General features: G+C 43.3%; 1 protein-coding gene across 2 annotated transcripts in view; it reads right to left on the bottom strand.

Annotated features, from left to right (window-relative positions):
- Positions 1 to 23,177, bottom strand: part of LOC311120477 (uncharacterized protein) — a 79,038-nt gene extending 55,861 nt beyond the window's left edge. Inside the window, exons 1-4 of one of the 2 annotated variants that reach the window (XM_084195062.1) lie at positions 22,507 to 23,177; positions 21,955 to 22,052; positions 21,642 to 21,819; positions 16,406 to 18,159 (exon numbers count right to left, since the gene is read on the bottom strand). In XM_084195062.1, coding sequence (XP_084051188.1) covers positions 17,336 to 18,159; positions 21,642 to 21,819; positions 21,955 to 22,052; positions 22,507 to 22,912 — 1,506 coding nt within the window. In that variant the 5' untranslated portion in view covers positions 22,913 to 23,177 and the 3' untranslated portion in view covers positions 16,406 to 17,335. Of the gene's footprint in view, positions 1 to 16,405; positions 18,160 to 21,641; positions 21,820 to 21,954; positions 22,053 to 22,506 lie in introns of those variants that run through there. The other variant, XM_084195061.1, reaches the window with a different exon arrangement.
- Between the last annotated feature and the right edge of the window lie 641 nt (positions 23,178 to 23,818).

The raw sequence follows: 23,818 nt of genomic DNA, 5'->3' as shown, positions 1-23,818 counted from the left end.
AACGCTAGCCCTTCCTCCCTCCCAGAGTCCCCGTGTCGTACCTCTCCCAGTAGCACCTTACTGCTGGGTCTGAAGAGGTTGTCTGTGCGGCTGGTGGACTGCAGGAAAACAACGGGGCTGAGTGGAACTGTGAGAGGAGGAGAAGAGAAGAAAGGAGCAGATTTTACTAATCAAAGTAAGTGCTGCAGACATTCAGTAATCTTGCTCTGATTTGTCATCCTGAGGTCCCAGAGATAAAATGTAGCATAGTTTTGTTTGATAAAATCCAATTTTATATCCTAATACGATCCATGTTGTATACAGCGTTTTGCATGAATTCCAACTCTTTCAACTTGCAACAAAACAATTTTATTAAATGTAATTGGCAAAACGTTGTTTAACCCGGTCAAGTTCGGTTTCTGTGCAATCCTCAGACACTCTAGAAGGCAACCAAACATGTTTCAGCATTCTACATTACGTATTTGCTACACAACATGTCAATTAGCCCATGAAGGTCAGCCATCATTACTCACCAATGAGACGAGCAGTGTTCACTTGATTGACAGTGTCTTGGTCCAATGACCTCCTATCGTTTTGAAACCTAGCCAGATAGCCAATGAGCTGGGCTTTCCAGCAGTATGTGAACACCCTTTGTACGACAACCAGCCATCAATCTAGAGCTGTGCGCAGCAGTGTTCGTTCTCTGGTGAAAGGAAACAGGAAGCACGGTAGTTTATGTTACGCAGCGGTTCATTCTCTGGTGAAAGGAAACAGGAAGCACTGTAGTTTACGTTACCCAGCGGTTCATTCTCTGGTGAAAGGAAACAGGAAGCACGGTAGTTTACGTTACCCAGCGGTTCGTTCTCTGGTGAAAGGAAACAGGAAGCACGGTAGTTTACGTTACGCAGCGATTCGTTCTATTCTTCAAATATTTCTCAAAACTGAAAAAGTAAAACATGGCTACTAAGAGTGGAAAAGCTAAATCGATGTCCAAGTATACAAATGTTGACGAATTTTGTTTGCAGAAATTGACTGGGAGAGTGACACAGAACGAATGGATGAGGACTCTGAGGGAGCACAGTTTAGATTCCAGCGGGAGAGTGACACAGAACGAATGGATGAGGACTTGTTGAGTGAGCACAGTTTTGACTGGGAGAGTGACACAGAACAAATAGATGAGGACTCTGTAAGTGAGCACAGTTTTGATTCCAGCGCAGAAGAAACATTTTTGGAAGGAAAAGATCCACGTTTAGATCAGTAAGTAAAATACGTTTTTGCTTCTCATGCTAATGCAGTTGTTTAAATGGTTGCATATTCATTTGAGATATTTTTATTTGATTTTTTATATATATATATATATATATATACACACACACACACACAGTGGGGGGAAAAAAGTTTTTGATCCCCTGCTGATTTTGTACGTTTGCCCACTGACAAAGACATGATCAGTCTATAATTTTAATGGTAAGTTTATTTGAACAGTGAGAGACAGAATAACAACAAAAAAATCCAGAAAAACGCATGTCAAAAATGTTATAAATTGATTTGCATTTTAATGAGGGAAATACAGTGGGGGAAAAAAGTATTTAGTCAGCCACCAATTGTGCAAGTTATCCCACTTAAAAAGATGAGAGAGGCCTGTAATTTTCATCATAGGTACACGTCAACTTTGACAGACAAATTGAGAAAAGAAAATCCAGAAAATCACATTGTAGGATTTTTAATGAATTTATTTGCAAATTATGGTGGAAAATAAGTATTTGGTCAATAACAAAAGTTTCTCAATACTTTGTTATATACCCTTTGTTGGCAATGACACAGGTCAAACATTTTCTGTAAGTCTTCACAAGGTTTTCACACACTGTTGCTGGTATTTGGGCCCATTCCTCCATGCAGATCTCCTCTAGAGCAGTGATGTTTTGGGGCTGTCGCTGGGCAACACGGACTTTCAACTCCCTCCAAAGATTTTCTATGGGGTTGAGATCTGGAGACTGGCTAGGTCACTCCAGGACCTTGAAATGCTTCTTACGAAGCCACTCCTTCGTTGCCCGGGCGGTGTGTTTGGGATCATTGTCATGCTGAAAGACCCAGCCACGTTTCATCTTCAATGCCCTTGCTGATGGAAGGAGGTTTTCACTCAAAATCTCACGATACATGGCCCCATTCATTCTTTCCTTTACACGGATCAGTCGTCCTGGTCCCTTTGCAGAAAAACAGCCCCAAAGCATGATGTTTCCACCCCCATGCTACACAGTAGGTATGGTGTTCTTTGGATGCAACTCAGCATTCTTTGTCCTCCAAACACGACGAGTTGAGTTTTTACCAGAAAGTTCTATTTTGGTTTCATCTGACCATATGACATTCTCCCAATCCTCTTCTGGATCATCCAAATACACTCTAGCAAACTTCAGACGGGCCTGGACATGTACTGGCTTAAGCAGGGGGACACATCTGGCACTGCAGGATTTGAGTCCCTGGCGGCGTAGTGTGTTACTGATGGTAGGCTTTGTTAATTTGGTCCCAGCTCTCTGCAGGTCATTCACTAGGTCCCCCCGTGTGGTTCTGGGATTTTTGCTCACCGTTCTTGTGATCATTTTGACCCCACGGGGTGAGATCTTGCGTGGAGCCCCAGATCGAGGGAGATTATCAGTGGTCTTGTATGTCTTCCATTTCCTAATAATTGCTCCCACAGTTGATTTCTTCAAACCAAGCTGCTTACCTATTGCAGATTCAATCTTCCCAGCCTGGTGCAGGTCTACAATTTTGTTTCTGGTGTCCTTTGACAGCTCTTTGGTCTTGGCCATAGTGGAGTTTGGAGTGTGACTGTTTGAGGTTGTGGACAGGTGTCTTTTATACTGATAACAAGTTCAAACAGGTGCCATTAATACAGGTAACGAGTGGAGGACAGAGGAGCCTCTTAAAGAAGAAGTTACAGGTCTGTGAGAGCCAGAAATCTTGCTTGTTTGTAGGTGACCAAATACTTATTTTCCAGCATAATTTGCAAATAAATTCATTAAAAATCCTACAATGTGATTTTCTGGAATTTTTTTCTCTCAATTTGTCTGTCATAGTTGACGTGTACCTATGATGAAAATTACAGGCCTCTCTCATCTTTTTAAGTGGGAGAACTTGCACAATTGGTGGCTGACTAAATACTTTTTTCCCCCACTGTATGTATGTGTGTGTGTGTGTGTGTGTGTGTGTGTATGTGTATATATATATATATATATATAGACCTGAGGCATACAATGTATTAGCATAGCCTATGTGTATCTTCTGTTGGCTATGACATTCTGTGGTTTTTGAGTGTCTTATTGCCTATTGGTCCACATATTTTGTTATATTGATTGTGTTCCCCATCTTCTATATGATATATGTTTATAGATATGTGTTGTGTATTTGATGTATTGATGCAGGGCTCATCCGTAAAAGTATTAATTCAGAGCTCCTACTAAAATAAAGGTTAGATAAAATAAGTAATAGTAAACTTGAAATCTAACTGATTTTTTTTTAAATCCTCAATAGTTGGAGAGACTCTGACTCAGATGACCTCTGGGAGCCAACTCCAAAGAGACCACTTTCAAGTCCTCCATCCCCCACTCATTCAAACGTAGGAATTGGTTCCTCCAGTCTGACCCCTGCTGCTGTCTCTGGCTCCACACCCACCACCGCCCGGCAATCTACAGGTGTGAAAAGGCCAGCCCAGAAGCGGATGAGGGCCAGTGCACCAGCTGCAACTACCACAGAGGGAGAGGAACGTTGGCACACTGTGCTAGAGGATGATGTGGAGCCACTTCCACCAACATTTCGACCTAAAAGGCAGCCAGGACCTCAGCTGGACATGACTGGGAAGTACAGCCCCCTTCATCTTTTCCAGATGTTTTTCTCCTTGTCCGTTCTTGATTCGCTGGTGTCTAACACCAACACGTATGGGGCTAAGAAGCAAGCAGGGAAGAAAGAGGCATGGAAGCCCATTTCCATCCAAGACCTCTACTGTTACATCTCACTGGTCATTTACATGGGGCTTGTGAAGTTGAAAAACGTGAAGGACTACTGGAGAAGCTCAAGACTCCACCAACTGCCTTTCCCCACCTCTGTCATGTCTTGTACCAGGTTTCTGACTATCTGGCGGGCGCTTCATATCAGTGACCCACAAGCTGACGACGACAATGAGAAGAAGAGGGGCACAGCGAGCTTTGACAGGCTCTGCAAAATCAAACCTCTGTACTCCAGCATTGTTGAGGCCTGCAAGACCCATTTTCACCCTGCCCAGAACCTGTCCATAGATGAGAGGATGGTAGCCTCAAAGGATATAATTAACCTCAAACAACATATGCGAAACAAGCCAACAAAATGTGCTTACAAACTGTTTGTTTTGGCCGATTCTGTGTGTGCCTACACTTGGAATTGTTTTGTTTACGAGGGGAAATCCGTCTCGGCCACCGGTAAGGGACTTAGTTATGATTCCGTTATGGAATTATTGGATTTTCCACTGCTGGGGACAGGCTACAAACTGTTTGTGGACAACTTTTACACAAGCCCTACCCTGTTTACAGACCTGAGGAAACTGAATGTATGGTCTTGTGGCGCCATTGGTCCCAACAGAGTGGGTTTTCCCAAAACAAAAGTAAACGACATGCCTAAGAGGGCTGGTAGGGGTGCCATGCGATGGATTCGTAAAGATGACCTGCTCTTTGTAAAGTGGATGGATACCAGAGAGGTGGTCATGTGCTCCAGTATCCACAAATCGTACAGTGGCGATCACGTCAGCAGGCGCGTGAAGGACGCTAATGGGGCATGGATCAAGAAAAATGTCCCCGTTCCAGCTGCTGTAAAGGATTACAACAAGAGCATGGGAGGTGTGGACCTGTCAGACACGCTGATAGGCTACAACAACGTTCTACACAAGAAAATGAAATGGTACAAGACATTGTTCTATCACTTCATCGACATTGCTGTGGTGAATGCATTCATCCTCCAGAAGGAAATGGCTAAGAGCTGCGGACAGACCCCCATAATACAGCTGGCCTTCAGAGAGCTGCTCATCCAGGAGCTTGCTGACTACGGCACAAAGTCCACCGCGGCGGCACCTTCTGTCCCCTCTGCTCCTGCCACCGGTGGTGTTCACCTGCCGAAATACAGAAGTGCAGACCTGAATGTGCCTCAGGGCCAAAAGAGCACAGCGGGGAGGCGTCGTTGTATTCTGTGCCACAGGAAATCTCCCATCACCTGCACAACTTGTGCCGTTACCCTCTGCTTCACAGCGGAAAGAGACTGCTATGGGACTTGGCATCAGGAGCTCAGTCTTGTGTAGAGGACTGTGGGTAGTTCTACATACTCTAAATTGTAAATAGTGTGTAAATTGTTTTGTTTTTTCTCTCCACTGTGTGTGTGGTTTGTGTTGTGTTCAGTGTTGTGCTGCTAACTTGGCCCTTATCTTAAATAGTTCCCTTCTGTGTTGGGAGGCTTTGGATCAGGGGTTCTCGTCTCCTGTTAGTTCCTTTTACGTAGGGAAGCTAATGATGCATCATGTATGACATTCCTGGGAGTGTGTGAACTTTTTAAATGTTTTATTACCATAGCATTTTTGTTATGTTCTCTATAGTTATGTACTTGAAAATTGACCAATTCGGCCACTTGGGTACATTTAGGCAAACTCATGAGGGACACCTGGGAGTCTCCATACTACATATTATATAGCTCTCCATGCTAAATATTATGTAGCTCTCCATGCTAAATATCATGTAGCTCTCCATGCTAAATATCATGTAGCTCTCCATGCTAAATATCATGTAGCTCTCCATGCTAAATATCATGTAGCTCTCTCATTCATTAAAGAATGAATCTGTCTGAATCTTTGCACACACAGTTGCCCTGTTGTGGACAACATCTAAATGACCCCCAGCTTCCTGTCTCAATGTATGGCCTTTCTTTTGCATTTGATAATCTTTTACCAGATGTGTTATATTCTCCTACATGAATTTCACATCTCCACAAACTTTAAAAGTGTTTCCTTTAAAATACTATCAAGAATATGCATATCCTTGCTTTAGGTCCTGAGTTACAGGCAGTTAGATTTGGGTCATTTTAGGCGGAAATTGAGATGAAGGGTCCTACCTGACCTGACCCAACCATTCTCCTCCCTGTCCTGCTGGCTTTCACAGATTCTGCCGTTACTCTCCTGAAGTTGCCGGTAATAGGCTAAACGAGGAGTCTGCAACCTTTCTCATGTGGAATGCATATTTATCTTACCATTTCTACCGATCTGCGTGCCAGTTATGGTTTTCATATGCACATTTTCGTGGAACATTTTCATTTCATTTATAATAACGTGTTCATATCTCTAAATCGTTGTCATGTGGTTAATCAAAATTCTATCCAAATCTAATGGAAAATGATACAAACCTAAAAAGTAACTTCCATTGCCAACTATGTAAAAATAGTCAGGGCATCCGATGATACGGCCTCTGCAGAAGGCATCCATTCATACTTTGGGGAATTGATAGACACTAGCAATCAAACACAAACAATTCACACAATGAAGTTATGAAACAATGAATGTGCACAAATTGGCGGGAGAGAGTGCATTCTGGAGAGAGAAGGGCGTTGTGTATCTATCTGGACGCTGCATGGACAATCCGACGTCTGCATTTACCATGCATCATTTACGGTGATACGGCCTCTACAGAAGTCAGGGCATCCGGAGCTGTTGTGGAGGATGTACTGCCCCCACCTACCGTCAACCAATCATGTCAATGCCGCTGAAATTTCGAGTCTCATAGCAAAGGGTCTGAATACTTATGTAAATAAGGTATTTCAGTTCATAATTTTTTAAATAAATTTGCAAACATTTCTGCTAACCTGTTTTCGCTTTGTCATTATGGGGTATTGTGTGTAGATTGATGAGGGGGGAAAACAATTTAATCAATTTTAGAATAAGGCTGTAAGTTAACAAAATGTGGATAAAGTCAAGGGGTCTGAATACTTTCCGAATGCACTTTCAATATTCCCAAGAGACATATTCTAAATTCTGCTTCTAGCTCCTAAGCAACTTTGCAGTGTTTACTTTGTTTGTTATTTCTTACATTATTAGCCCTGAACGTTTTTTGTGTTTTTACATACAGCCGGAAATAACTTTTGGATACCAGCATTATGACTAGGAATACCACTTTCCCGAAATGGATCCTTTGTTCGTACCCCCTAGGGCAATTGAACATATCCCAGAGGCTGCTCCAAGATGCCGCCGGCAGAGAAGAGGTATTCTGAGTGGACTTCTAGTCCGACTCAGAAGACATGCACACCATCCACCGCTTCTGAGTATATTACTCGCTAATGTTCTGTCTCTGGACAATAAAGTAGACGAGCTCAGGGTGACATCAGGGACTGTAACATACTCTCTTTCACGGAATCTTGGCTTTCTCCGGATATACTGTCCCTGTCCATACAGCCAGCTGGGTTCTGTCACGAGAATTTCTATCTCAATGTTTCAAACTGAACTCTTATATTGCTCAATCTGTTTCCCAGAGGTTGTAAATCTCTAATAAACAGACAGAGTCTCCCAGCTTACAATTATCTGATCTTTATTCAGAGAGCGCTCTGCCCCAAAATGGGCGCACAGTCTTTTTATACTCACACATCAGACAAAAAATCCCACCCCGCTTTAGGCGGGCTGTATTTTTCCACTGTACACATATCAGTCTTTATCATATTCTTCTTGCAAGCCTTTTGCACACAACAGCCTTTTGTTTCCTCTTGTAGCTATTTCACACCTGGGTTTAGCTCATGTGGTTATCTTCTGTTTTCTAGATTATCAGGTCACACATACACAGACTTCCTTTACTGGTTTCACAAGACACAAATACTCTGTTGCTGGGCAAATATGCATCTTATATAAGCACATATGATTAACTCTCTAAGCTCTAGTCTTCTAATAGTCATACCTTATTAGTTTAACTGAGGGTGTGACATTTTAGTCATATCTTACTCACACATTTCTATATCAGGTTCTCAGTACATCGCGCAGACAGGAATAAAGAACTCTCTGGGAAGAAGAAAGGCGGTGGTGTATGTTTCATAATTAACTACTCATGGTGTGATTGTGATAACGTACAGGAACTGAGGCTGCATTTATTGTAGCTGGGGATTTTAACAAAGCAAATTTGAGGAAAATGCAACCGAAGTTCTATCAACACATTGACTGTAGTCCTCTGTAGCTCAGCTGGTAGAGCACGGCGCTTATAACGCCAGGGTAGTGGGTTCGATCCCCGGGACCACCCATACACAAAAATGTATGCACGCATGACTGTAAGTCGCTTTGGATAAAAGCGTCTGCTAAATGGCATATTATTATTATTATTATTACTGTAGTTCTCGCGCTGCTAAAACACTCGATCACGGCTACTCCCCCTTCCGGAATGCCTACAAGCCCTTCCCCCGCCCTCCCTTCGGGCAAATCAGATCACGACTCCATTTTTCTCCTCCCTTCCTATAGGCAGAAACTCGAACAGGAAGTACCCGTGCTAAGGTCTATTAAACACTGGTCTGACTAATCGGCCTCATGCTTCAAGATTGATTTGATCCCGCGGACTGGGATATGTTCCAGGTAGCCTCTGAGAATAACATAGACATATACACGGACACGGTGATTGAGTTCATCAGGAAGTGTATAGGGGATGTTGTGCCCACGGTGACTATTAAAACCAACCCAAACCAGAAACTGTGGATAGCATTCGCACAAAACTGAAAGTGCGATCCACTGCATTTAACCATGGCAAGGTGACTGGGAATATGGTCGAACACAAACCGTTTAGTTATTGGAGACAGGCAGAAATAATATTCAGTTTTAGTCAGGGTTGGGGTCAATTCCATTAAAAATCCAGTAAATTCAGGAAGTAAACTGAATTTCCAATTATCTTTATGGTTTTCAATGAGGAAAATGCGGAATTGGAATTTGGTTTACTTTCTGAATTGACTGGAACTCAACCCTGGTTTTTCTACAAAGCTGTCAGCATCATCGTTTAGTCAATCGATGTTATAATGCATATGCTCACAGATGTGCTTGTTCTCATTTAGAATACATTTTCTAATTGAATAAAACAGAATTAAACAAATAAAATGTATTATGCACCTGAATAACTTGGACATGGATAATCTGGTTGATTCCCTGCTCAACATTTGACTGTGTCAAACTTTGCTGTGTGTCTAGCGCTGTCACTCCTGCCGTTAGGTTCCAACACCAGCGCTCCACCTTTGTCCCTGAGAGACTGGATGACGGCTTCCTGCTCCCTCTTCCATAGTGAGAACACTGCTGGCTCAACATGGGCTTCCTGGTGATGAAAGGAAGTGTAGCGGTCAATGGTAGCCACTCCCATTGTGTGAAGCAGTTGTAGTCTTTGTTGGCATGTATCCAGACACCAGATTGGCAGTAGAAAGGAGCCTGTTCCTCACATGCTTCCTCCCAATCATTGGATGGCTCGACCACTCCCCCACATGACCAGCACTGCTGTCTGATCTCCGTCCCTGGAGTGTCTTCACTGTCTGATTTTCATTCCCACAGCCTTCATCACCATCCCTGGAGTCTCTTCACTGTCTGATCTTCATTCCCACAGCCATACGCATATTTCAGATGTTCAGGTGTACTGAAACAGTGCAGGAATATCTAACAATACACGCAAATCCCCACAATTTATTTTAAGGATGAAGAAATATAGAAATAATAGAATGAGCAATGTCAGAGTCTGGTATATAAATATATACAGTTTGTTTACAATGTATATGATGGTGTGCATAGACATTATGGACCGTATATGAATATAAAAAGGTGTCTACAGCAGTTTTTATATAGGATGAGCCTTGACTAGAATACAGGGTTGAGTACTGGGTGGTAGACAGCTAGTAACAGTGACTAAAGTTCAGGGCAGGGTACTGGGCGGAGGCCGGCTAGTGGTGACTATTCAACAGTCTGATGACCTGAGATAGACCACACATTAACCACACAATAAGTATTGTGGTGGAAGCATCATGTTATGGGTATGCTTGTCACCGGCAGAAGAAAACCCACCTCAGTCTTCTGAAAACCCCTGGGATAGGGTTTTATTTTTCTTGCAATTACACAAATGTTTATGCAAAAGACACACCAGAATGGCTTTCAAAGACTTGTTGAGTGTTCCTAAGTGGTCTGTTCTCAGTCCTGACTTAAATCTGCTGAAAATATCAGAGAAACTCAGGTTTAAATATCGCTGTCCATCAATGAGCAATTTTGACATCAACTGGAAGTATTTTGCGCAAAGTTGGTAGAATTTTAATGAAAATTATTCACAACCGTAATGGCTTCCACCAAGTATTAACTCGGGTGGGGGACGGACTTATCCAATTATAATTGTTCTATAAAATATAATTTAATCCCTTTTAGATTTAATTGTAAGGCAGCGAAATGTGAAAAAAAAGTTCAAGGGGGTGTAGACTTTCTATACGGACAGCCTTAACTATAGAGTGTGACCCCATGAAATGGGATATCAACCAACTCAGTGACAACCACAGATGTATAGTTTACACAAATATTAGTCTTAGCTCTCATTGCAGGAATTTGACTGTGGGAAATCACCTCCACAGATCAACCTATTGTGTGTATTGAACATTCATATTGGACTGGAGAGCTAGCTAACTGGCTACCGATCAACCTATTGTGTGTATTGAACATTCATATTGGACTGGACAGCTAGCTAACTGGCTACAGATCAACCTATTGTGTGTATTGAACATTCATATTGGACTGGAGAGCTAGCTAACTGGCTACCGATCAACCTATTGTGTGTATTGAACATTCATATTGGACTGGACAGCTAGCTAACTGGCTACCGATCAACCTATTGTGTGTATTGAACATTCATATTGGACTGGACAGCCTTACCTATAGAGTAGCACCACCAAACATCAGCCAGTTCTCTTCTTGACGTCAAAGCCACAGTGTATTGTTGCTATAGGAGTTTTTGATTAATAATCCTATTTATTTCAAGCCACACTAAGATGTCACCATACTATTCCTTTAAAGCCCCGCTCTGTAAGATATAAATCATCACTGTGGTCCACTAACTTAAATGTAATCTAAAGATGGTGCTGGCTAAAGCTAAAACTGGCGAGTGTAGAGAGTATAGAGATATTGTTATCCACGTCGGCACCAACGATGTTAGGATGAAACAGTCAGAGGTCACCAAGTGCAACATAGCTTCAGCGTGTAAATCAGCTAGAAAGATGTGTCGGCATCGAGTAATTGTCTCTGGCCCCCTCCCAGTTAGGGGGAGTGACGAGCTCTACAGCAGAGTCTCAGCACTCAATCGCTGGTTGAAAACTGTTTTCTGCCCCTCCCAAAAGATAGAATTTGTTGATAATTGGCCCTCTTTCTGGGACTCACCCACAAACAGGACCAAGCCTGACCTGCTAAGGAGTGACGGACTCCATCCTAGCTGGAGGGGTGCTCTCATCTTATCTACCAACATAGATAGGGCTCTAACTCCTCTAGCCCCACAGTGAAATAGGGTGCAGGCCAGGCAGCAGGCTGTTAGCCAACCTGCCAGCTTAGTGGAGTCTGCCAATAGCACAGTCAGTGTAGTCAGCTCAGCCATACCCATTGAGACTGTGTCTGTGCCTCGACCTAGGTTGGGCAAAACTAAACATGGCGGTGTTCGCCTTAGCAATCTTATTAGGATAAAGACCTCCTCCATTCCTGCCATTATTGAAAGAGATCGTGACACCTCACATCTCAAAATAGGGTTACTTAATGTTAGATCCCTTACTTCAAAGGCAGTCATAGTCAATGAACTAATCACTGATCATAATCTTGATGTGATTGGCCTGACTGAAACATGGCTTAAGCCTGATGAATTTGCTGTGTTAAATGAGGCCTCACCTCCTGGTTACACTAGTGACCATATTCCCCGTGCATCCCGCAAAGGCGGAGGTGTTGCTAACATTTACGATAGCAAATTTCAATTTACAAAAAAAAAAATGGCGTTTTCGTCTTTTGAGCTTCTAGTCATGAAATCTATGCAGCCTACTCAATCACTTTTTATAGCTACTGTTTACAGGCCTCCTGGGCCATATACAGCGTTCCTCTCTGAGTTTCCTGAATTCCTATCAGACCTTGTAGTCATAGCAGATCATATTCTAATTTTTGGTGATTTTAATATTCACATGGAGAAGTCCACAGACCCACTCCAAAAGTCTTTCGGAGCCATTATCGACTCAGTGGGTTTTGTCCAACATGTCTCTGGACCTACTCACTGCCACAGTCATACTCTGGACCTAGTTTTGTCCCATGGAATAAATGTTGTAGATCTTAATGTTTTTCCACAAAATCCTGGACTATCGGACCACCATTTTATTACGTTTGCAATCACAACAAATAATCTGCTCAGACCCCAACCAAGGAGCATCAAAAGTCGTGCTATAAATTCTCAGACAACACAAAAATTCCTTGATGCCCTTCCAGACTCCTTCTGCCTACCCAAGGACATCAGAGGACAAAAATCAGTTAACCACTTAACTGAGGAACTCAATTTAACCTTGCGCAATACCCTAGATGCAGTTGCACCCCTAAAAACGAAAAACATTTGTCATAAGAAACTAGCTCCCTGGTATACAGAAAATACCCGAGCTTTGAAGCAAGCTTCCAGGAAATTGGAACGGAAATGGCGCCACACCAAACTGGAAGTCTTCCGACTAGCTTGGAAAGACAGTACCGTGCAGTACCGAAGAGCCCTCACTGCTGCTCGATCATCCTACTTTTCCAACTTAATCGAGGAAAATAAGAACAATCCAAAATTTCTTTTTGATACTGTTGCAAAGCTAACTAAAAAGCAGCATTCCCCAAGAGAGGATGGCTTTCACTTCAGCAGTAATAAATTCATGAACTTCTTTGAGGAAAAGATCATGACCATTAGAAAGCAAATTACGGACTCCTCTTTAAATCCAGGGCTTAGCTGTCCTGGATCTGCACAGCTCTGCGAGGGCCTGGGATCAGGAGAGACACTTAAGTGTTTTAATACTATATCTCTTGACACAATGATGAAAATAATCATGGCCTCTAAACCTTCAAGCTGCATACTGGATCCTATTCCTACTAAACTGCTGAAGGAGCTGCTTCCTGTGCTTGGCCCTCCTATGTTGAACATAATAAACAGCTCTCTATCCACCGGATGTGTACCAAACTCACTAAAAGTGGCAGTGATAAAGCCTCTCTTGAAAAAGCCAAACCTTGACCCGGAAAATATAAAAAACTATCGGCCTATATCGAATCTTCCATTCCTCTCAAAAATTTTAGAAAAAGCTGTTGCGCAGCAACTCACTGCCTTTCTGAAGACAAACAATGTATACGAAATGCTTCAGTCTGGTTTTAGACCCCATCATAGCACTGAGACTGCACTTGTGAAGGTGGTAAATGACCTTTTAATGGCGTCAGACCGAGGCTCTGCATCTGTCCTCGTGCTACTAGACCTTAGTGCTGCCTTTGACACCATCGATCACCACATTCTTTTGGAGAGACTGGAAACCCAAATTGGTCTACACGGACAAGTTCTGGCCTGGTTTAGATCTTACCTGTCGGAAAGATATCAGTTTGTCTCTGTGAATGGTCTGTCCTCCGACAAATCAACTGTACATTTCGGTGTTCCTCAAGGTTCCGTTTTAGGACCACTATTGTTTTCACTATATATTTTACCTCTTGGGGATGTTATTCGAAAACATAATGTTAACTTTCACTGCTATGCGGATGACACACAGCTGTACATTTCAATGAAACATGGTGAAGCCCCAAAATTGCCCTCGCTAGAAGCCTGTGTTTCAGACATAAGGAAGTGGATGGCTGAAAACTTTCTACTTTTAAACTCGGACAAAACAGAGATGCTTGTTCTAGGTCCCAAGAAACAAAGAGATCTTCTGTTAAATCTGACAATTCATCTTGATGGTTGTAAAGTCGTCTCAAATAAAACTGTGAAGGACCTCGGCGTTACTCTTGACCCTGATCTCTCTTTTGACGAACATATCAAGACTGTTTCAAGGACAGCTTTTTTCCATCTACGTAACATTGCAAAAATCAGAAATTTTCTGTCCAAAAATGATGCAGAAAAATTAATCCATGCATTTGTTACTTCTAGGTTAGACTACTGCAATGCTCTACTTTCCGGCTACCCGGATAAAGGACTAAATAAACTTCAGTTAGTGCTAAATACGGCTGCTAGAATCCTGACTAGAACCAAGAAATTTGATCATATTACTCCAGTGCTAGCTTCCCTACACTGGCTTCCTGTTAAGGCAAGGGCTGATTTCAAGGTTTTACTGTTAACCTATAAAGCGTTACATGGGCTTGCTCCTACCTATCTTTCCGAGTTGGTCCTGCCGTACATACCAATACGTACGCTACGGTCACAAGACGCAGGCCTCCTAATTGTCCCTAGAATTTCTAAGCAAACAGCGGGAGGCAGGGCTTTCTCCTATAGATCTCAATTTTTATGGAACAGTTTGCCTACCCATGTGAGAGACGCAGACTCGGTCTCAACCTTTAAGTCTTTACTGAAGACTTATCTCTTCAGTAGGTCATATGATTGAGTGTAGTCTGGCCCAGGAGTCTTCGGATGGGGCCACAGTGTCTCCGGACCGCTCCTGTCTCAGCCTCCAGTATTTATGCTGCAGTAGTTTATGTGTCGGGGGGCTGGGGTTAGTTGGTTATACCTGGAGTACTTCTCCTGTCTTATCCAGTGTCCTGTGTGAATTTAAGTATGCTCTCTCTAATTCTCTCGTTCTCTCTTTCTCTCTGAGAACCTGAGCCCTAGGACCATACGTCAGGACTACCGGGCATGCTGACACCTTGCTGTCCCCAGTCCGCCTGGCCTTGCTGCTATTCCAGTTTCAACTGTTCTGCCTGCGGTTACGAAACCCCTACCTGTCCCAGACCTGCTGTTTTCAACTCTTAATGATCGGCTATGAAAAGCCAACTGAGAGACCTGAGCCCTAGGACCATACGTCGGGACCACCGGCCGTGGTGACTCCTTGCTGTCCCCAGTCCGCCTGGCCTTGCTGCTATTCCAGTTTTAACTGTTCTGCCTGCGGTTATGGAACCCCTACCTGTCCCAGACCTGCTGTTTTCAACTCTTAATGATCGGCTATGAAAAGCCAACTGAGATTTATTCCTGATTATTATTTGACCATGCTTGTCACTTATGAACATTTTTGAACATCTTGGCATGGTTCTGTTATAATCTCCACCCGGCACAGCCAGAAGAGGACTGGCCACCCCTCATAGCCTGGTTCCTCTCTAGGTTTCTTCCTAGGTTTTGGCCTTTCTAGGGAGTTTTTCCTAGCCACCGTGCTTCTACACCTGCATTACTAGCTGTTTGGGGTTTTAGGCTGGGTGTCTGTACAGCACTTCGAGATATTAGCTAATGTATGAAGGGCTATATAAAATAAAATTGATTGATTGATTGATGTAAACAATGGAGCAAATGCATCACATGTAAATATCACTTGATTATCAGAGGGGTGTACTACGGAGCCAGATAGAACTACTCAGACATTCCAAATCAGGCTTCATCCATATCATGAAGGTGGATGTTGATCCAACCATTTCAAAAGTAATGACGGGGCTGATGGAAACAGGATATGCGGGTACAATTGTATAAATGCCGACAGACAATTTGTTCGGTCGTTTTACATGGTGAGATCTTTAGGTGTCTGTAAAAATGTATAAGCGAGAAATGGCGGTGGAAACTCCTTTATTCGCAAATATTGATATAATAACCATCAAATCGAAGTTAACTTGGAGTCACGCGATGATATGTTGTGTGGTCCTTATTGGACTTATTTAACCCATTTAATTGTACATGACAATTTAACAGCAAAAGTAATTTTTTTGTGCACTACGTCACGCAAAGCCTTTTATCCGCAATAAGTCTGTTTGATGGAAACATTTCTGTTGGGAAAATGTGTTTGTTGTTTTATGCAGATTTTAGAATATTCACATGAAAATCTGTGGTAAATTGCGTGGATATTGATCCAACACCTGCCGCTTATTCAAACCAGCCCACTGGGCACAGACGTCAGTTCAACATCTAGTTTCTATTTACATTTAATTGAGTCAACTAAAGTGAATTCAACATGAAATCAACACAAAATGTCAACTGTCATTGGATTTAGGTCAGTGAAAAACAAATAAAAATACCTTATGTTGATGGCTTTTTACAAATCCAATCCATTTTCCACATTGATCTAACATCATCACATGGATTTGTTTTGTTGAAATGACATGGAAACAATATTTATTCAACCAGTGGCAAAGTCCAACGAGGAACTCTTCATTGAGACAATTATGAAACAGCAATCCGTGGGTGAGTTGTGGTGGATATTATAAAATAAGGATCTGCTGGAGTCTAAGTCAAACCAAGATTCTTTATTTCTGAGCTCAGAGAGAATAACAGAGTTACACAGTGCAGTGTAGACAGTATGAATTCCAAAGCATTGGGTGATGAGCACATATCTTTATAGTTTCCTGTTCCTGGGCAGGACTTTATTTATACAAGGAATTGGGGGCATGCTGGTTTGCAACACAGGATGATACTCCCAAGAACAGGAGATTATAATAGGACAGTTTCACACAGTTAGTCATTTTTTTTTATTTCACCTTTATTTAACCAGGTAAGCCAGTTGAGAACAAGTTCTCATTTACAACTGCGACCTGGCCAAGATAAAGCAAAGCAGTGCGATAAAAACAACAACACAGAGTTACATATGGGGTAAAACAAAACATAAAGTCAAAAATACAACAGAAAATATATATACAGTGTGTGCAAATGTAGCAAGATATACTCCATATGTAACTCAGATATGTGGACACATACAATTAAAATGTTCCATTACAGAGTCAGGGAACATTTATTTCATTAAATCATCAGTGGGCCAACAATGCCATGGAGCAAATGCATCACATCCAAATATCACTTGATTATCTGTAATGCTGGAGGAATGACACACCCAGATAAACACACACAGAGTTTAAAAAAGGACAATTTAAACACATGGAATCTGATCTACTCTATATTCAAACTGACACTCCATACTCAATTCATGTTTTCTAATAAAAACATACAAATATATGTTTAAGTATACTTAGTATAATTAAATGTCATATGGAATAAACAAGTAAATACATTCTCATGTCAACAATATAAGACAATGGGAGCACTGTGTATGTTCTCTGATGAACTTTGTGATGTGAAATATCCATTTACACACTAGAGTAATTATTCTCTCCTATGTGGATTCTCGCATTACTTTTAAGTGACTGTGATGAGTAATATGTCTTCCCTCAGACTGAGAGTTTGTAAGGCTTCTCCCCTGTGTGCAGTCTCATGTGTTGTTTCAGCTTTCTTAACTGGCTAAAATGCTTTCCACACTGGGAGCAGTGGTAAGGCTTCTCCCCCGTGTGGATTCGCACATGAGCTTTCAGGTTTCCTAAATGGCTAAAACTCTTCCCACACTGGGAGCAGTGGTAAGGCTTCTCCCCTGTGTGGATTCTCTCGTGACTTTTCAGGGTGTCTAACCGTTTAAAATTATTTCCACAGTGGGAGCAGTGGTAAGGCTTCTCCCCTGTGTGTATTCGCTCATGAGCTTTCATGTTTCCTAAGTGGTTAAAACGCTTTCCACACTGGGCGCAATGGTGTGGCTTCGCGCCTGTGTGTGCCTTCTCATGTCTTTTCAGGGTGTCTAACCTGTTAAGACTCTTTCCACAATGGGAGCAGTGGTAAGGCTTCTCCCCTGTGTGTATTTGCTGATGAGATTTCAGGGCTCCTAACTTGGCAAACCTAGTTCCACACAGTGAGCAGTGGTAAGGCTTCTCCCCTGTGTGTACTCGCACATGAGATTTCATGTTTCCTAACCGGTTAAAACTCTTTCCACACTGGGAGCAATGGTATGGCTTCTCTCCTGTATGTATTAGCTTATGAGCGTTCAGCTTTCCTAATGCTTTAAAACTCTTTCCACACTGGGCACAATGGTGTGGCTTCTCTCCTGTGTGTCCCCTCTCATGTCTTTTCAGTCTTCCTAACTTGGTAAAACTCTTTCCAATCTGGGAGCAGAGGTGTCGTCTTGCTGGTTTGGACGTCTCTGGTTCCTCCGACTTTGGTTTTTCTCCTGCCAAAGAAAGTGTTGATTTAAAGAGAGACCTGAATGAAACCTCCATTTGATAAAACCGCCTTGCTATGAAATTTTATCAGATCCCTCAATGACCTGAGGACAGTTTTAAAACATTCTGTTTTATAAGTCAGAACACAAAAAACTAGACAGTTCTAGGACACTCAAGACAGACATCTCTGTATTCCTATCGTGCAGGTGGTTGTAAATGTATAACCTTAATAGCTGTATGATACAGAATGAGACCTACACATTTCCTTCAACCTAAAATAAGTAAAGAAGTAATTTTGTGTGGAAGTCCCAAACTTTTTTCTTTACATTGGAGACAGACACAAAGTACATCAGTAACATCTCACCGTTGTCAAAAGGGTCCGACACTGCTGTTTAAATGGCAATTTTTCTGATTTAGACATTCACAAATTTTTAACATTTTGACTATCATATTTTGGGTAAAGTAAAAAAGAATGTGAAATATTTTTTTCCTAAAAATATAAAAACGCAACATGGAAGTCTCAAGTTTTGAGGGAGGGTGCAATTGGCATGCTGACTGCAGGAATATCCACTGGAGCCGTTACCAGAGAATTTAATGTTAAGTTCTCTACCATAAGCCGCCTCCAACATCATTTTAGAAAATTTGGCAGTACATCCAACCGGTCTCACAACCGCAGACCACGTATAACAACACCAGCCCAGGATCTCCACATCGTCTGAGACCAGCCATCCGGACTGCTGATGAAACTGAGGAGTATTTCTCTCTGTAATAAAGCCCTTTTGTGGGGAAAAACTAATTCTGATTGGATGGGCTTTCCAGTGGATGGGCCTGGCTCCCAAGTGGGTGGGTTTATGCCCTCCCAGGCCCACCAATGGCTGTGCCCCTGCACAGTCATGTTAACAGACCCACGAATGGGCTACTAGCAGTGGGCACATACCTCCCACCTCAGGACCGGACTGGAGGGCCGGGCGCCAGACGCACTGTCTTGGTCGCGTCGGTACAGCACGTCCGCATTCCCGTTCCTCGATCCGGCCCTGTGGATGACACGGAAAGAGAATGGTGGTAATGCAAGAAACCATCTGGCTATTCTGTTGTTATTGTTTCTCTGACTGGCCATCCAAGAGGGGAGCGTGGTAACGAGGGCGAACCTACGCCCGAGTAGGTAGTACCGGAGATAATCGAGGGCCCACTTAATGGCTAGGGCCTCTTTCTCTCCGGTAGCATATCTCTGATCCCGGTCACTGAGCTTCCTGCTTCCTACTGAGCTTCCTACAGAGAGGCCTATTCCTACTGAAGAGAATAGGCCTCTCTGCTTCGCCTTCACCCAAAGCCAGGACGGCCCTGAGCCCCGTATCCAAGGTGTCTACCTGTACAATGAACTCTCGGGAGAAGATGGGAGCCTGCAGGACGGGATCAGAGCACAGGCTATCTTTTAGCAACTGGAAGGCGTTTTCCGTCTCCTCCTTCCACGCTACACGGTTTGGCAGGTTTTTCTTGATGAGATTTGTGAGGGGGGTGGCAATGGTGGCATATCTAGGGATGAAACTACGATAATATCCCGTTATTCCCAAGAAGGCGCGGACATCCCTCTTCGTCTGGAACCACCGGCACTTGCCAATGTCCCTTCGTCAGATCCAGGGTGGTGATGAACTTGTCCTTTCCCAAGCGCTCCAAGAGTTCATCCACGCGGATACGCGACGAACCTAGGAGATGGCGTTTAAGCCCCTAAAGTCGGTGCAGAGCCTCACACTACCGTCGGGTTTGGGGACCAGGACTATGGGACTAGACCACTCGCTCGTAGACGGCTCGATCACCCTCAGCATCTCACTTACCTCTTTCTTAGCGATGGCTCGGCGGACCTCTGGTATCCGGTATGGCCGGATATGCACCTTTTTGCCTGGCTCAGTGTGGATATGGTGAAACAGGACCTCTATTTGTCCAGGGGAGGAGGAGAATACCCTGCCGACTTGCATAATCAGCTTGTCTAGCTGTCTCGACTGCTCCGGCAGGAGATTTCGGCGACGGCGTACCTGTACAGGGGCCTCCTTTTTTCCTCTCGTCCTCCACTGCCATCAAAGCCACACTCTCCTCTCTTTCATGGTACTTCTTCAGCAGGTTGACATGATAGAGTTGGTCCTTCTTCCTCCTGTCGGGTTGCTTGATGCGGTAATTGACCGGTGAGACCCTCTCCGTTCCCTCGTAGGGCCCCCTCCACTGCGCCAGCAAGCGGTGTTCGGCTGTGGGCACGAGTACCATCCCTTTCTCTCCGATGGCGAACTCCCTGGGTGTCGCCGACTTAACGTAGGCTCGGACTTGAGTCTGTTGCGTCTTCTCCATATGCTCCTTTACTATGAGCCAGATTGCCGACAGTCGGTCCTGCATCAGGGTAACATGTTCTGTCGTCGACCGGAACGGGAAGTATTGGGCCTCCCAGGTCTCCTTGGCTAAGTCGAGGATCCCTCCAAATGGTATTATGGTCGATCAGTATCGTCTTCGGAAGGCCCACCCGGGAAAACAGCATGAACAATTCCTTGGCGATTCCCTTTGACGACACGTTGCGAAGGGGTACGGCCTCCAGGAACTTGGTGGCGTAATCTACGACAACCAGGATGTACTCGTGTCCTCTAACAGCAAGGGTCTGACAGAGGCCAAGCTTCCTGCCATCCAGGACTTCTATACCAGGAGGTGTCAGAGGAAGGCCCAAAACATTGCCAGGGACTCCAGCAACCCTAGTCAGACTGTTCTCTCTGCTACCGCACGGCAAGCGGTACCGGAGCGCCAAGTCTAGGTCAAAAAGGCTTCTTAACAGCTTCTACCCCCAAGCCATAAGACTCTTGAACAGTTAATCAAATGGCTCCCCCATTTTTACGCTGCTGCTACTCTGTTTATTATCCATGCATAGTCACTTTACCTCTACCTACATGTACATATTACCTCAATTACCTCGACTAACCGGTGCCCCCGCACATTGACTCTGTACAGGAACCCCCTGTATATTGCCTCGCTACTGTTATTGAATTGTTGCTCCTTAATTATTTGCTATATTTATATTTATAAGCATTTCACTGTAAGGTCTACACCTGTTGTATTCGGCGCACGTGACAAATACATTTTGATTTGTTCTAGAGTATTGTAAAGATAGGGGGTTGACTGGGACAGGCAATGTAACATCCATAATGTTTTTAGGAAAAGTTTTTGTAAAACATGCACCATACATCAGATCATACTAAATCTAACTTTCATCAAGGTTTTATATAGTCTATTGGTTTCTCTCCTTTCATTGGCAGAATCCTTTTTCAGTGTTATGATATTCATAACATCCATATCCACCAGTCTATCTTCATGTCAACTAACAGAACTCTGCTGGTTGTCCTGGTAACAGATACCAGTCTATCTTCATGTCAACTAACAGAACTCTGCTGGTTGTCCTGGTAACAGATACCAGTGGGCAGATCTATTTTATTTGTTAAAACTAAACTACAGCGCTTACTTTGATGAGTCAAATCTGCTCCTTTCTTCTCTTCTCCTCCTCTCACAGTTCCACTCAGCCCCGTTGTTTTCCTGCAGTCCACCAGCCGCACAGACAACCTCTTCAGACCCAGCAGTAAGGTGCTACTGGGAGAGGTACGACACAGGGACTCTGGGAGGGCGGAAGGGCTAGTGTTGTCCTGGTAACCATATAAAGGGGACACAGACACATATCATTATGGATGCTGATGTCACTGTTGTCATAAAGTGCTTTACAGAAACCCAGCCCAGACCCCGATAGAGCAAGCTGTATGCTAGACCAGACCAAGCTGTACCATCTGGTGTTCTGATCTGGAGAGACTCTTCTCTGCCTCGTCAGTATCAGGATGTTGTTGAGGCTCCCCAGAGGATCCATGATAGTCATGTCTCTCTCCTGTGTGAAAGAGAACATCAAACAGATGGTAAACTTATGACCGTCTATTACAATCATAGGGTCTTGCAAGAGGCATTAATATATCTAAGCAGGGCCTAAAATGGCCACGTTCATCATGATTTTATAAAATATTGTTTGTGATGCAAATGTGAAAAGGTAGTTCCACGAATTGGGTGCCTTTTGCGTCCCTTTGATATTTTAAGCAGAAATTAAGCACCAATATTGAATTTCAAAAGCCTGTTATATTAGATGAAGTGCACTTTAATGTAGAACACATGGAGAATTCAAAAAATCTAATTTAAAAGTCCAAAAAGTATCTGTACCAATGGCAGACAATTCCTACAGTACTGAACAACATATTGAAGTATATAACTTCAGTAGAACGCCCCTAAAAAAACACACATTAGATAAACAACTGCATAGCTTGTGCCCCTGTTTTTAAGACAATACTCACTGGTGTTAATCTGATATTCTGTCTCCTCTTCTTTCACCCCTAAAACGTCTTCCTCCTTCACCTTCATTGAGATAGCATCCTCTTCTTCTTTCAATGTGATATCCTCTTCCTCCTTTTTCATTCTGAAAGCTTCTCCCTCCTCCTCTTCCACTGTGACAGCCTCTATCCCCTCTTCCTCTTTCACTCCAAACGGATCTTTCTCTTCTTTCACTGTAACATCCTCCTCCTCTTCTTTCAATGTAATATATTCCTCTTCCTCCTTTATCGTTTTGAAAGCTTCTTCCTCTCCTTTAACTGTAATATTCTCATCTTCTTCTTTCACGACAATGTTCAGCCCCGGAGCTTCTTTCTCCATACAGCAGACCTCCTCTTCTTTAGCAGGGGAGGAGTAGTTTAGTGAGCTCATGGTCAGGGATGTTAGCTAGTTAGCTAGCTAGTTAGCATTAGCGACTAGCCTAGTGCTAGGCTCAGTATCAACTTTAACAAGTTTGCAAATTAGGTTAAAGTTACCCAGTAGATAATGTTACGTCAACAGAAATGTGTTTAAAACACTGAGATTAGCTAATGTACATAAACATGGTCTAAAGCCTCAATCTTTCGGTTTTATGTTGGCTAGCAAGCTACCGAGGTGGTTGAAAGAGTAGCCGTGTGGTTGTTGCTGAAGAAGAGTCCCGTCCAGGCCATTATACGTCACGCAAGAATCATCACCTGAAAGACGCACATCGCCATCTGCTGACTGGAGTGGGTAACGCAGTTTGGAAACAATATTAACTACATTCTTGGTATTGGCAAAGAATGTCGAGGTGGATGGGCCTAGCAACGATTGTTCAGACAGCTTGGTGTATCTCTGGTTTGCTAGCTAGCCAGTTTGAGTTGGGGAGCGTCTTCAGCGAAAAGACAAGCAGTTGGAAAGGGAGTAAGTCCCGATGATAGTGAGGATAACAGCTCCGATGAGGGATCGGAAGACGATGGTAATTCAGGAGAGGAGGACAGCGGATCAGAAGAGGAGAGCAATGAAGAGGTCAAGGCCGAGGATAGAATAGAATAGACGCCGGAAGGGAAAGGAGGAGGAAAATGGAGTCCTTAGAGAAGGCAAGAAACAGATATAGGTTTGGAGAAATGCAGTATTATCATAAGGATACGTATACTTGGATGAATGAGGAGGAATGGAGGGAAAAAGAGGGGCAGAGGAGGTCTAAGAGAGAGATGGAGGAAGACTGAGTTTGAGTCAGTTAAAAATGGCAGGAAAAAGGGAGAAGGTTTGTTAAAGAAGAGTGGTAGGAAATGTAAGCAAAGTGAGCTGAAGACAGGA

This window comes from Coregonus lavaretus (genome assembly GCF_964263955.1).
Source record: "Coregonus lavaretus genome assembly, contig: HAP1_SCAFFOLD_47, whole genome shotgun sequence".
Lineage (NCBI taxonomy): Eukaryota > Metazoa > Chordata > Actinopteri > Salmoniformes > Salmonidae > Coregonus > Coregonus lavaretus.
This window is presented reverse-complemented; position numbering and strand designations above follow the sequence as displayed.